We start from the raw sequence: 12,845 nt of genomic DNA on the forward strand, positions 1-12,845 counted from the left end.
TCCAGGACATCAGAACTTCAAAGAGAGCTTACAGTAAAAGCCAGTACAGTCGGCCCTAGGGCTGTTCAAGTTAAGCCGGGAGAGGACTCATCCAGGCAAATAATTACATGTAAGTCAGAGGCTGACCAGTGTATCAAGAACTTGGACTCATAGGAGGAGGGCAGTTTGGCCCTGGTACAGGCATGTGAACATTTTCATTTATTCCTCTATTGAACGGAAGTACGCTTTCACCAATCAATGAGGCACCCATTTGCTTTTTTAGGAATCCCAAATTCATGATGCCACCTCAACTTGAAAGGCAGGGTCCACCCTCACGGGCGTGACATGCATGTCCTGTCTGACCTAAAACCAAAACTTCATGGGAAGTTACCAAATGTGCCCGTCATTCTCCAATTCACACGTCTACACCAGCTTACTAAGGTAGACAAGAACTGGGAAACCTTGCCCCAATATATTCCTTCGCCTGCAGTCACTTACTGGTCTTCTCCTGAATGAGAATCAAGACCACAAGTCAAGCAGTGCACTGAGGCAGGACTACAAGTAAAACTATGCACCAGCACAGGCCTGCAAGTAAAGGCATACTCAATGACAGCACTACAAGTAAAGTTATTCATCAGTACATGACTACAAGTAAAGCTATGCACATGAAAAATGACCACAGGTAAAGTTATGCACCCAGGCAGGACTACAAGCACAGATATTCAGCAGGTCTGGACTATGAGTAAAGACATGATGGTAGAGGACTGGAAGTAAAGCTATGTACAGGGACAGGACTACAAGAACATCTATGCACATGGACATGACCACAAGAAAGCTGTGCTCTGGCACAGGACTACAAGAAAAGGTATGCACCAGGACAGACTGCAAATAAAGATATGCAGTGAGACATGACTATAAGGAGTGGTATGCCCAGGGACAGGACTGCATGTAAAGCTATGGCCCAGTACAGGGTGACAAGTAAAGTTATGCACTCAGACAGGACTACAAATAAAGATTTGGACCACATGTGAGTACAAGTAAAGCCATGCACTTGGGCAAGACTACAAGTAAAGCTTCACAACGGGACCGAACTTCAAGTAAAACTATGCACCTGTAGGTAAAGCTATCCCCTGGGCAGGACCACAAGTAAGACTATGCACTTGTACAGGACTAAAAGTAAAGTAATGCACTAGGACAGGACTACATGTAAAGGTATGCGCTGGGGCATGACTAAAGTAAAGCTTTTTACTAGGGACACAAATGCAAGTAAGGCTATGCACCGGTACAGGACTGCAGTAAAAGGTATGTACTGGGTTTGGACTACAAGTAAACGTGGACATGATTACACATAAAGGTATACACTGGGACAGGACTAAAATAAAGCTTTGCAATGGGCATACAAATAAAGCTAAGCCCTTGTGGAGCCCTACCAAGTAATGCTATGACTGGGCAGAGAAGATTAAGTGAAGCATGCAGAAACGGCTCCTTCGCCATGGCGAAGGAGCGTCACCCCCCTGGCTAAGCCAGGAGATGAAAAAATGATATTTCATTATTGTTTTAATTTTCAGTTGCTGGCTCAGCCATCAGCATGTGCAGGGAGGCGCTGGGCGGGGCCACGGGAGGGGGGAATGGAATCTGTGCACTAAGTGACCATGTGTTTCTGTCCGGCTGTCTCAAGCCTGCCAAGCACGCATGCGCACTTGGTGTTTTTCCAACCCGACTGTGCTACACAGCTGGGCTGGAGAAACTGCACAGACCCCGGGGCAGTGCCTGAGTGGCAGTCCAAGCTGCTCAAACCAATCCTGATGGTGCTCTCATGCTAGGTTTAACATGAGAGCAGCACCAGAATTGCTGGGGAGCCTGTGCTGGTGCCCCAGTGAATGCTGGGACACCAGAAAAAGAGCAGAGGAGCAACACGGCAGGTGGCAGCGACAGGAACAGGTACGTTTGTTTTTTAATATCCCCGCCATCCATCCATCCCCCCTCCTGCCACTCCCCTTGGGATTTGTGGCAGCCGCCGCTGGAAGCATGGGCTGGTCTAATTTAATGCAACAAGAAATTAACAACTAGTTTCAGTCAATTTAGTTTAACCCACAAAGAGGCACAGTAATCATGTCAGAAACACTAAAAGTAATATTACATCTGAATTCGAAAGTAAAGTATACGGAGACAAATGCCTCATTACCTTCGTTTTTCATCCTAAAAATTGAGTCACTGGGTATTCCTTGTTCCAAAGAAAACTGTGTGAACTCTTCAATCAAACTTTCCCGCAGCTCTGGAGTCCTGCCTGAAGGTTGAACAAGCAGAGGGTAAGAAGAAGAGTATTAAAATAGAGAAGGAGAGAAGGGAAGAGTAAGAGACAATGTAGTGAATCAGAGAGAGGGAAAGGTTCAAAAGAGAGAACTTCTGGAAAATTATGACATACAGAGAGAAGAGTAAGGTATAAAAGAGAGCTAGACAAATATATTAGCAAAGTGGAGACAATTACTGCAGGATCTACTACTGTGATTGGCAGAATGTTATCAATGACCTAAAAATCCACCTAAATGGGCAAGCATTTGTACAAAGTTGGTAGATTTTTTCAGAACCTAGACAGGGAACTTTTGAAAATAAAAATGAACTTGTGCAAAGTCTTGAGAACGTCATAAAATGTGTGCAAAAAATGTAGGCGCTGATATGATCTTTAGAATGAACATGTTTAGGGTTTCACAGAAAGTGAACAAATCTTTATAGTCCATGGGTAAAGCTTTCTAGAAAGTAGACATACTCACACAGATTATACATTAATTCCTGGAATGAAGTATGTCATGCCACCTCTCAGTGTCTGCTTTTGGTGAAGGAAGCCTGCACTAATCCAACATGTATGCTGCTGATGTGGTACGAGGGCCCTTCAGGCTGAGAGTAACAAGCCAACGCATAATGTAACTTTTCAAAGAAACCGGTTGCTCATCAGTGTTCTTCTCCTAGAGAGCTCAAGGCCGTCTCAGCTGCCTCAAAACTCTGTAAGATTGTGAGTGCAGTCACCCATGCACATTCTACGCCTTGAATGCTTGAACTATTCTATCAACACTTTTCACCATCATAACTTCTGTGAAACCCTTATTAGTGATTTTAGCTTGGGGGGTTCCTTGTTACCTCTATGAATCTTCCTGAACATTCCCAATTCAACCAAGTGTGTCCTCACATGGGTTCTGCAAACATCTACTCTTCACTGTGAACCAATTTCTTACCAATGATTATTTGGTGCCTCTGCTGTTTTACCAAGCTGGAAGGGACCAATCTCCATTGTTTTTGGCCATTTTTAGGTTGAGTGCACAAGCGCTCTGATGCGTTGTAATCTATCTATGGGCTTTTAACCACACCCACTGCACGCCCATCACTATCACTCGTTCATTGGCTTGCCTTTCAAAAATCCTTTATCATCATTGATAAATGCTTTACATTTGTCCCTCCTTGGGGCGGTTTCATTACCGCCTTGGCCACTGACTCTGTTACATAGATAATTGCACATTTTCCGATATGTTGACTGTGAGCGATCTTCCTTTTGTGCCTTTCCTTCACGCTCATGGCAGCCATGGTGCTTTGAATTGACTTGCTTATGTCAACTGTTTTACTTTTCATTTTCAATTTATGTGGTAAGAAAAGTCTAATTACCAATTTACAATGTTAATAGCCCTAACTCGAGCAAATGTGATACCCATTGCATTGCTGGTGCTTGTTTGGTTCAGCCCTTGGGCTTAGAGCAGAGCTCTGCTCATAAATGCTGTCCTCATTTAACTACTGTCCGGGATCTACTGGTGTATCCCTTCAAACGAAACTTTGGGGACGGTCACAAGCTCTGAATGCTATTCTTCTGCATTTCATTGTTTTTAGATTCCTATTCAGCCCTGCTGCTATGCTCAGTTATCAGTAAGTGACTCTCAATGGTCTTTCTCCAAGGACTGAAATTAGCGATTGCCTGGGGCAGCAGCTGGAAACCCCTGGATTAGTCTTTGGGAATCCTGGCACTTCCCTTGCTCCCCTTGGTCTCAGGCAAAACAAAGGCAGTGTCAGGAACTGAAAGTTAACAGGGCTATTATTTCAGCAACTGCACATTATGTAGCTAAACCATCTTGCTCTTTTCATACCGCCTCGTGGAAAATCAGGCTCCCAGTGTCATTGATTATAAGAGTGGGTAATCTAATTTCCAAAACTCCTGACGCTTTCCACAATTGACTTGGAATATCATATTGGTGCATTCCCAGGATTGCAGATTCTGAGAACGGGTCAACATCCATGGATGTTGCGTGGGAGCACCCAGGCAGCACCCATAGAAATGCCTCCCTGGTGCAGAGTAATTTAACGCAGCGATTTGCGCTGTGTTACATTACTCGAGATTTATGGAGCTACGTAGGGTGTAAATCTCACTTAAGGTTTGCTTCCGTTGTGTGGTGCAAGAGCCACGCAAACTAGGCCATAATATGGCCCCAAGTCTTTCACCTAACTGTTACATGGTTACATCGGACATAGCAGTATTGGTAGTTCAAAGTGTCCTGCAGCAGTCTAGGGAGTGTCTAAATAAAGTCACCATAGTGGGAATGATTTATAAAAAGGGATTACGGCTTTTAAAAAGTAGGCAGGACTGCTTTTGTCTTTGCAGAATACCATCTTGAATTTGTAAACGTAAAGTGACTTATAGGCACTTTCAAATGCTTCTTAGAAAGTAAGTAGGGAGGGTTCTAGGAGAAAGCTAGGAGGACTATGTGGAATGTGTGGTAGAGGAACAGAATCTGGATACACTTTGCAGAAATTTGACAAAAGTTTGCAGACAGAATGTAGTGAATTATATTGTAGAATGTGTGCACATGTTTTCGCTGAAAGTGGACCGAGGTCTCAGTTCCTTGTTTATAAAGGTATCTCATACCATAAAGTTTCACAGTTGTGGTAGTCTCCCCTCCTTTGGTTTTTCGCATGAGAACGATGGCATACTCATCGTAGTTGGTGAACACAACGTAGGATTCGATTCTCATTTCCCACTCTGTGAAAAAAAGGACATTTTAGCAAATGAATAAAGCACCCGCTCTGAAGAGGAGAAAAGAGCTCTAGAACATATACCTGACTTTTGTAATTTAAACACCTCTGCATGGCCTCTGTATTTTGATAGAAGTGTCCCTGACAAGTTTATAGCAACTGGCCATATGTTGAGAGGCTCAAAAAGGCTGTTTTGTCAGAACCGTTTTGGAGCTTTTAGTGTTGTGGCCGCCACTCCATTTTCATCCAGTGGCTTTGGCCACGACAGTCTGTCGAAAGCCCTTCACGAAAACCTGACTGAGCCTTATGTAATATCATGTGTGACTCCAGGTGATTAGACAGGTGATTCTGACCTGCAATCACCATTATTTAGCAAAAAGTGGGAGGAGAGAGATTGGTAACAAATTAGCCGAGATTCTTGCATCAAGGGATGGTTTCTTGAGCAAGGGAGAAACAATAGCTTCCTTCCACTTATGCAGGAACAAGCCAGGGAGGAGAGATGCATTGGTTAAGTAGAGCAAGATAGTCAAGCTAACTTTTTTGAGTTGATGAATTGGGCATATGTCAGCTTGTGAAGAAGAGAGAATGACACCACAAGTTTTTAAGGTAAGCAATTCTGTGATTGGCATAAAAGGTGATCATGTACATTAAAAGAAGACCCAGTTATTTACATCTGTGGCCCAAAATGACAATGGGATATAAGTGAGTAAGTCATAGATCTTCTTGTGAAAGAAAACAGTTAGGTTGTCACAAAGAGTTTGAGACAGCTTAGGGGAAATACTATCTGCTTCTGGGGAGATATTACCTTTCCTCAACTCAAAGGCTTCCCAGGCTGGATTCTTAAATCCTAATATTTGCTTATGGAAAAGCAACCAGTGAGTGATGGTTTCAGTACAGTTGTGTGTAGACAGGTTAAGAGGGATTGATTGGTCTAATAATGTAGAACCCATGTATCAAGTTAGAATTGGAGGTGGGGTCGCCTATGAGGGTAGGGCAGGATGAAGTTAACAATTTTTCTGATGCCTCAGGGGCCAGCTGTTTCCAATGTCGGGCCAATGACCAGTGACTTAACCTTTTGCACTGCAAGGTAGTTAGTCAGCATGATGGCTGTAAAGACTCAATTTGCAATTATTTCAATTGTAGTACTGCTTAGGCCTCCTGCAGCAGAGTAAGAAAAAACACACTTGTAAAAACTCAATAAGCAGTGGCTGAATATGTAGTTCTTCATGATGCAGAGCCTTAGATTGTCAGTTAATAAAGTTTAAATGAGCAGTGACTTAACCAGTAGTGCTGCATGAGCCTCTTGAAGGCAAAAAGAACAGATGATGGACGGAATGCTGAACAATGCAAACTTTCACCCCATTCACAGAGATCTGGGGTTAATCCATCATTTTGTTGCCCACCATGCCACCCCAGTTTGGACCCAGGTATAATCAAAGTAGTTTTGCCCTGCTCCCTATGGGAACAGTCCAGCCTGAGCTGCCAGGTCAGGTCCTCCCCAGATCGCAAACAAGCATCCTGGTATCTGTTTCGGGGTATCACCTCTCATCAGCCAGGCTAGTTTAAATCCAGGGTCACAGTAAGTAAGAGACACACGTCTGGGCATACCCTTCAACTTAGGGCAACAAAGGCAAAAAGAACAGATGATGGACGGAATGCTGAACAATGCAAACATCCACCCCCAGTCACAGAGATCTGGGTTTAAGCCATTGTTTTTTGCCCAACACGCCACCCCAGTTTAGGACGCAGCCACTTGCAAATCAGCCTCAACCCTGCTCCTTATGGGAACAGTCCAGCCCAAACTGCCAGGCCAGGTCCTTCCTGGACCAGAAACAAGCACCCTTGGACTAGTTTTGGCGGTATCACTCCTCATCACCCAGACTAGCTTGAATCCAGTGGTGCAGTGAGGATGAGACCCTCGCCTGGGCATACCCTTCCCACTTAGGGCGACAAAATAATAAAGTAATAAAAGAAGCTTACTAGGGCTGTAGTAAGTAAATTTCCCAGGAATGTTGGTTTTGTGATATATGCCGATGACTCTAGAACATACACCTTGCCTGAGGAGAAAAACAGAAATAAATAAATTTTACATTTGCACCTAACATGCCTGCTTCAGTGTGACAGTAGTTGTATATGATATGAATTACACAACAATAATTTTGCAGGAGTTATATGTTTTGCAGCACTTGAAATTCCCAAATCATGGAATCTCTTTCTGATAAAAGCAGAGTCTAGCTGGTTTTGTGTATGCAAATATGTCAGGCAACCAGGACTTAAGCAATGCACTAGAACAGGACATTCGACATTGGTCCAGGATTGCTAATTCCTTGCCAGTTTGTTAGGATATCCATAGATGACACATTTTCACACAATATATTTAAATGGAACTCATTTACACAGTCAGTATTTAACCTAAAAATCTGTCATGACTCCAGATAAATTATGGAATTCCCTGCACTTGAACATAGGTGGAGCATAGTATATGTTAGAGCCATACTGGTTGATGTTTACACAGATTCTGGTAGTTACTTTCTGGGCATAAACATACCCATATCTCATTATTGGGGCAGAGTTAACTGTACATGTCCATTTTCAAGCGATCAGGCAACCTGTTACCCTAATGCAGGGGACTGCCCCTTTAGAGGGGCCTCAAGTGATCCTAGGCGGGCGCCAGATTCTGGCCAAAAGAAGGATTATGCAGATAATAGTGCTTTGTTTTAAGCAGAAAAATGTTTATTTCATGTTTAAAACGGTAACAGAACTTAACTGCAATGATTAAATAAGTCTAGACATTTTTAAACATTGCCAACTTAATAGAATAGGTATGGAAAATTCTGAGGGGGGCACGAAGATTTATTTTCTCCCACTGGGGGGCGCACCATTAACAGGTTTGAAAACCCCTGCCCTAATGCCCTAATGTGTTGTCCTCAAACCCTATACACACAGGGCCCAATTAACAAAGGTAAAAGTTTAGACCTGACGTCTAAGTTGAGACATGAAGTTTAAGGTCCCAATTCATAAATGGCTCGATTCACAAAGGTAAACGTAGATTTCAGGTCTAAGTTTACCTTTGTGAATTAGGCGCTTAGACTTCAGGTCTAAATCTAAGTTTAACTTTGTGAATCGGGCCCTTAGACTTCAGGTCTAAGTTTACCTTAGTGAATTGGACCCAGAGGCCGCTGACCTGGTAATTATTTTTCCTTCATCTGATCATTGAAAAGTTCCAGAGCTGGTGTCAAGGAGCAAGGGAGGTACAATGAAGGTACTGCTGCTGCTCAGTTGATGGAGGGCAGAAGGTGTAATCTGGATTTATGTTTGGGAATGATGTTTTGGGCTGCCAGTCATATATGCCCTGCCTTTGTGCCCTCGTTTTACCATAGCTTACCTTATTCTGGTGCTGGCTGTGCTAAGCTCGTCACTGGTCTCACCAACACCCATTACCAGCGTACCCATGACAGACTTATTCTTGTATTCTTTTAAGCACTTGCATGTTGAGCCTATGGCAACATCGTACCATTTGCCATAAATCTGTGAAGGCAAGTGAAACATGTTAGGGTAGCTGTCCATATTTACATACAACCTTTAGATGCCATGAACCAAAAACTGAGACTCATAATCTCACATGCCTTTGATAGATGTAAGTGTTTGGTTCTGAAGAGCACACCTCTAGCCCAAAGTAGCCCTATAAAGTTATTTTCAGGTGCTGTGACATTGAATTAGTGAAGAAAAACATGAAATTAAAGCTTTCTAATACCGCTAAAGTTTAAGGAGCAGTGGAGAACTACATGTTGACTTCAATCCCTCTACGAGGATTTACTGGGATTGCAGTATACTTCACTTAACCCATCTTTTTGGTTGGAAATTATGTGGCTAGTTGAACATGAATAACTGCTGGTAAATGCATCCACTCCTTTGTCTCACTTCTACATTGTGCAAGCTGGCAACAACTCACACCACCTAGGAAGTTGTGGGGGGTGTTGGGAGATGAGAAGACTACCAGCCAAAAGTAGGTAGAAGTATTATGGTAATATATAAGTGACACCGTGCCTATACTACCTTCACATAATTTTCTTTGTTGCATTCCATGAAAAGAGACCTGGTGATCACTGGATAAATAAAGAAGAAATTTGCATGGGTTGAAAAGTAGAAGACACACAGCTTGTACTTCCAAGACTAGAGAGACCTTGTACTTATTGTGGCTGCCCAATAACCTCATAGATCACTTGGCTATTGCTCTTACTGTCACCGGGGCACTAGAATGACATCCCTGTTTGGTGTAGCTTATGAGGAAGGACTCTTGATCTCGTGTGTGGGTTTCTTCTGGTGTACTTTCCTCACTGTCACTTTGCCCCTGTTGTGCTGCTTGGGTTTTATGGCCCTGTGACGTGAGGGCCCAGTGTCTTGTGGTTTACTGTCAATCAGCAAATTAGATTCATTGGCTTAGATCTATAAAGACTTCATTCACTCTTCTTTTGAGTAGGAATCGTCATGGTGGCTAAACATCTCTGAGCTACACTGTAGTAAATGACCATTATTTTCTGTTTTCCACCTCTTTCTCTCATTCACTGTTTGGGAAGAAGGTATCAGAGAGAGACTAGTTTATTTTTGCCAACTTTTACTTAATAATCCAAAGTGAGAGCCTTGCATTATAGAATCTGCATCTACATGATCTGGAGGTAAAGATGATCTTCCTGCTGACGTGTCAGATTCTGACAATGCTACTGACAACCCATAACAGACAAAAATCTAGATCCATTTTGGTTGTCCTTTGCAAATACGCAGATTTTTTTCTATTACAAGTTACAGATTCAGTGTAGGAAGCTGGCTCATTATATAGTGGACCAAAAGTAGGTACACTGTGAAAAGAGTACAAACAATCCCGCCAGAGGTATCCCAGAGGCACAAATGACATCCCAAATGCTCTCTTTTGTGGTAGAGAGGTCGAACAATTAGGCATATCAGAAGGTAGTGCTAGGAATGTACGCCACACACTCATACAGTAAATGAGACCCACACTGAATATAGAAATCCAACACCAATTTATAAAAAATAACACATACTTTTATATAAACTTTCATACCAAGATCACTGGAATCAGGTGAGTACTTTTCGAGTTAGGAATTTTTAGAGTTACTAAAAGCTGACAGTGCATTTTCCAGATGCTGTAATGTTATCCTATGGAGGATGAACAAGCCCTGCATAAAGGTGTAGTGCAGCGACTTACTGGAGCAATCTCCTGTACTTAGGGTAACTATGAGGCAAGGTCCAATACCATACCATTAAGTCACTTCAGGTGGCACTGGGGCGGATGGGTGCAGGGGTGCAGTTCAGCATTGACTGCCCCATGTAAGTCTATGGGGATTGGTCCAGTAACAAAGGTGCTGCAGGGATGGACTGGAAGGTCATTCAGGGGAACCCACAGCAGGTCCACCTCTACTCAGGCTGAGGGGCTTGGATTCAGTGGTGTTTTGTGGGCGGTCTGCAGAAGCAGGCTGAAGACTCGGTTGTTAAGTCCATAGTAGACAAACTCAAGGTAGGCTTTGTATCTGGAGGGCTTTGGACTACACTGACACCGTTGGCCCACTTCTTCCTGGGCTAGGCGGCTCGGGTGCAGTGATGCTTGGTGTCTGGTATTTGGCGGTCTTGGTCCTCCCAGTTCTTTCTTTGGGTGCCTGCAGATTCAGGGAAGCAGCTCATCTGCTCCAACGGAGTTTGTCTTGGCGATTTGTGAAGCACTGGCACCTCTCCCTGTTTCTTGGAGGCTGCAGCAGCAGTACAGGTAAGTTGCTCCTCGAAGGTCAGTGCAGCAGGCATGCTGGCAGGGTTGGCGCCAAGTCATCTGCGCGCCTCATTTCTTGGACTCAGCAGGCTTCTTGTTCACTCCTTGTTTTGTGGCCAGCGAAGATCTGGAGGTCTAGTACTAGGGGGCCTCCTAAATACTCAATTTAGGGGGTGTTAAGGGGAGTGAAGGGTAGCAGCCAATGGGCTACTTACCCTAGGGGTCACTACATCCCCCTAGATGACCATTTCCTGTGGAAAGTGGGCATTACCCTGTCCAGAAGTCCTAAATTCCAAACCAGGCAAGATGGTGTAATTTCCTAGGCTGTGTCCACTTCAGGCTGGTCACCCTACAGGTGTGTCTACTCTGGAAATGTAATATGCTTCCCACATATCTAATTTTCCTGCTTGTCCAGGTACCAGATGGGCCCTGGGGTATGGGGTTCGGCATTCTCCTCCTTGCAAGGCCAGTTCTGCATACCAAAGACGGTGGGCTTCTTTGAAGCTCCTGCCTTGGAATGCAGGTCATCCTGTGGGGAGGGGTGTGTAAAACCCCTGCCCAAGCAGGCTTTGTTTCTGATCTCCAGAGAGCAAGGCCTCTCTTCCTTGGGGATCAGATTCTCATCTGTTGGTGGCAGACTGGTTAGAACTAGTCAGTAAACTTACCAGCAGTCTGTAGGTTTTTAGGGGGCACTTTGAAGGTGCCCTCTGGGTGCATTTATTAATACAGCCGTCACTGGAATCAGTGAATGTTTATTAATACGAGATGCTTGATATCAAACATCCCTATTTTCAGTGAAGCCATCATGTACCTCGGGAACTCGTACTGACCAGTGTCCAGCACTTGTGTTTAAAAATGCCTTCCATGTTCACTTACTATGTCTATGAATTGACTAAGATATAGGAGGGGCATATCTGCTCTTGCAGATATGTTGACAGATGTAATATAATGCACCCTGCCTTAGGGTTGTAAAGCCTGTTGTAGGGGTGACCTACAAATATTACATGCAGTGTTTAGGGGACAGTCTGTGTACCATGTCGCGTTTTCACTTTCGGGTAGTACCTTGTCACGCAGTCTGCAATGGTGGTCTGAATTGAGGTTGGTACTGGGTCCCTCAGAGTGGCACAAGTTGTGCTGCCGCTCATAGGGACCCTCTGCAGTACCTAGGCCCTAGGTACTAGAGGTACCACTTCTAGGGACTTACAGAGGTGTTACAAAGACTGGTCACTTGGGGATCAAATTACCAGATGTCTTGTTTTGGAGAAGGAACACTGGCATTTTGGACCTGGTTAGCAGGAACCCAGTGCACTTCAGTCCAAGCTGCATGAAAAAACAGGCAAAAAGTGGGGGAGGTGAGTACTATAATCAGATCCCAGTTTCCTACATTGAGTAGTTGGAAAAAAGAAGGAAATATGTACCTTTTGTGCCACTGCAGTACTGAGATAAATCCAAGGTATTTCAGTCTTTAAGACAACATCATGATTGCCAAAAATGGTGGTGGGAGACCTGAATCAGTAGAATGTTATGCCTCAGTAGAATTGCTGATCTGAAGAGGCATGATAAATAAGGGCCACCGAGCAGGGGAGAGACAGAGTGAAATGAAATAAAACTGCAGTGACCCACAGTCCTGGAAGGCTTGCGGTCACAATGGACCATCTCCTGAGAAGAGAAACCAATAATGTGCAAAAGAGTTGTCTCAGCTAGGCAGCTGGTTCAGCAATTACTCCTGAATCATCTTGCCCTTTTGGAACTGCACTTCAAGTGAGCCATTATACTCTACCGATTCAGATCTCCAACATATATGTGCTGATGTTGGTACATGTTCTCAACATCTTCTCAGGCTCATATATATTAGGAGTCCTGATGATGATCCCACTATCAATAAGGATTGAACAGTTATCAACTAATGGGACAACTCCAATTAAATATGCATCTACATTTATTCTCTGGGTTGTCCACTAGGAAAGCTTTGTGATACAGAACTATTTCTCTGTACCACTTGAGTGTGTCACTCTTCTGAGCATGAACACTTTTGCAACTCACTGTACATTGCGATTTATTGTTGGATAACATTTAT

General features: G+C 43.8%; 1 protein-coding gene across 1 annotated transcript in view; it reads right to left on the reverse strand.

Annotated features, from left to right (window-relative positions):
* AMBP (alpha-1-microglobulin/bikunin precursor) overlaps nt 1–12,845 on the reverse strand; it is a 56,713-nt gene that overhangs the window by 16,248 nt on the left and 27,620 nt on the right. Inside the window, exons 2-5 of the mRNA XM_069241417.1 lie at nt 8,375–8,517; nt 6,970–7,046; nt 4,883–4,996; nt 2,165–2,266 (exon numbers count right to left, since the gene is read on the reverse strand). Of these exons, the coding sequence (XP_069097518.1) occupies nt 2,165–2,266; nt 4,883–4,996; nt 6,970–7,046; nt 8,375–8,517 (436 nt within the window). The remainder of the gene's footprint in view (nt 1–2,164; nt 2,267–4,882; nt 4,997–6,969; nt 7,047–8,374; nt 8,518–12,845) is intronic.

Source organism: Pleurodeles waltl, chromosome 6 (genome assembly GCF_031143425.1).
Source record: "Pleurodeles waltl isolate 20211129_DDA chromosome 6, aPleWal1.hap1.20221129, whole genome shotgun sequence".
Taxonomy (NCBI): Eukaryota; Metazoa; Chordata; class Amphibia; order Caudata; family Salamandridae; genus Pleurodeles; species Pleurodeles waltl.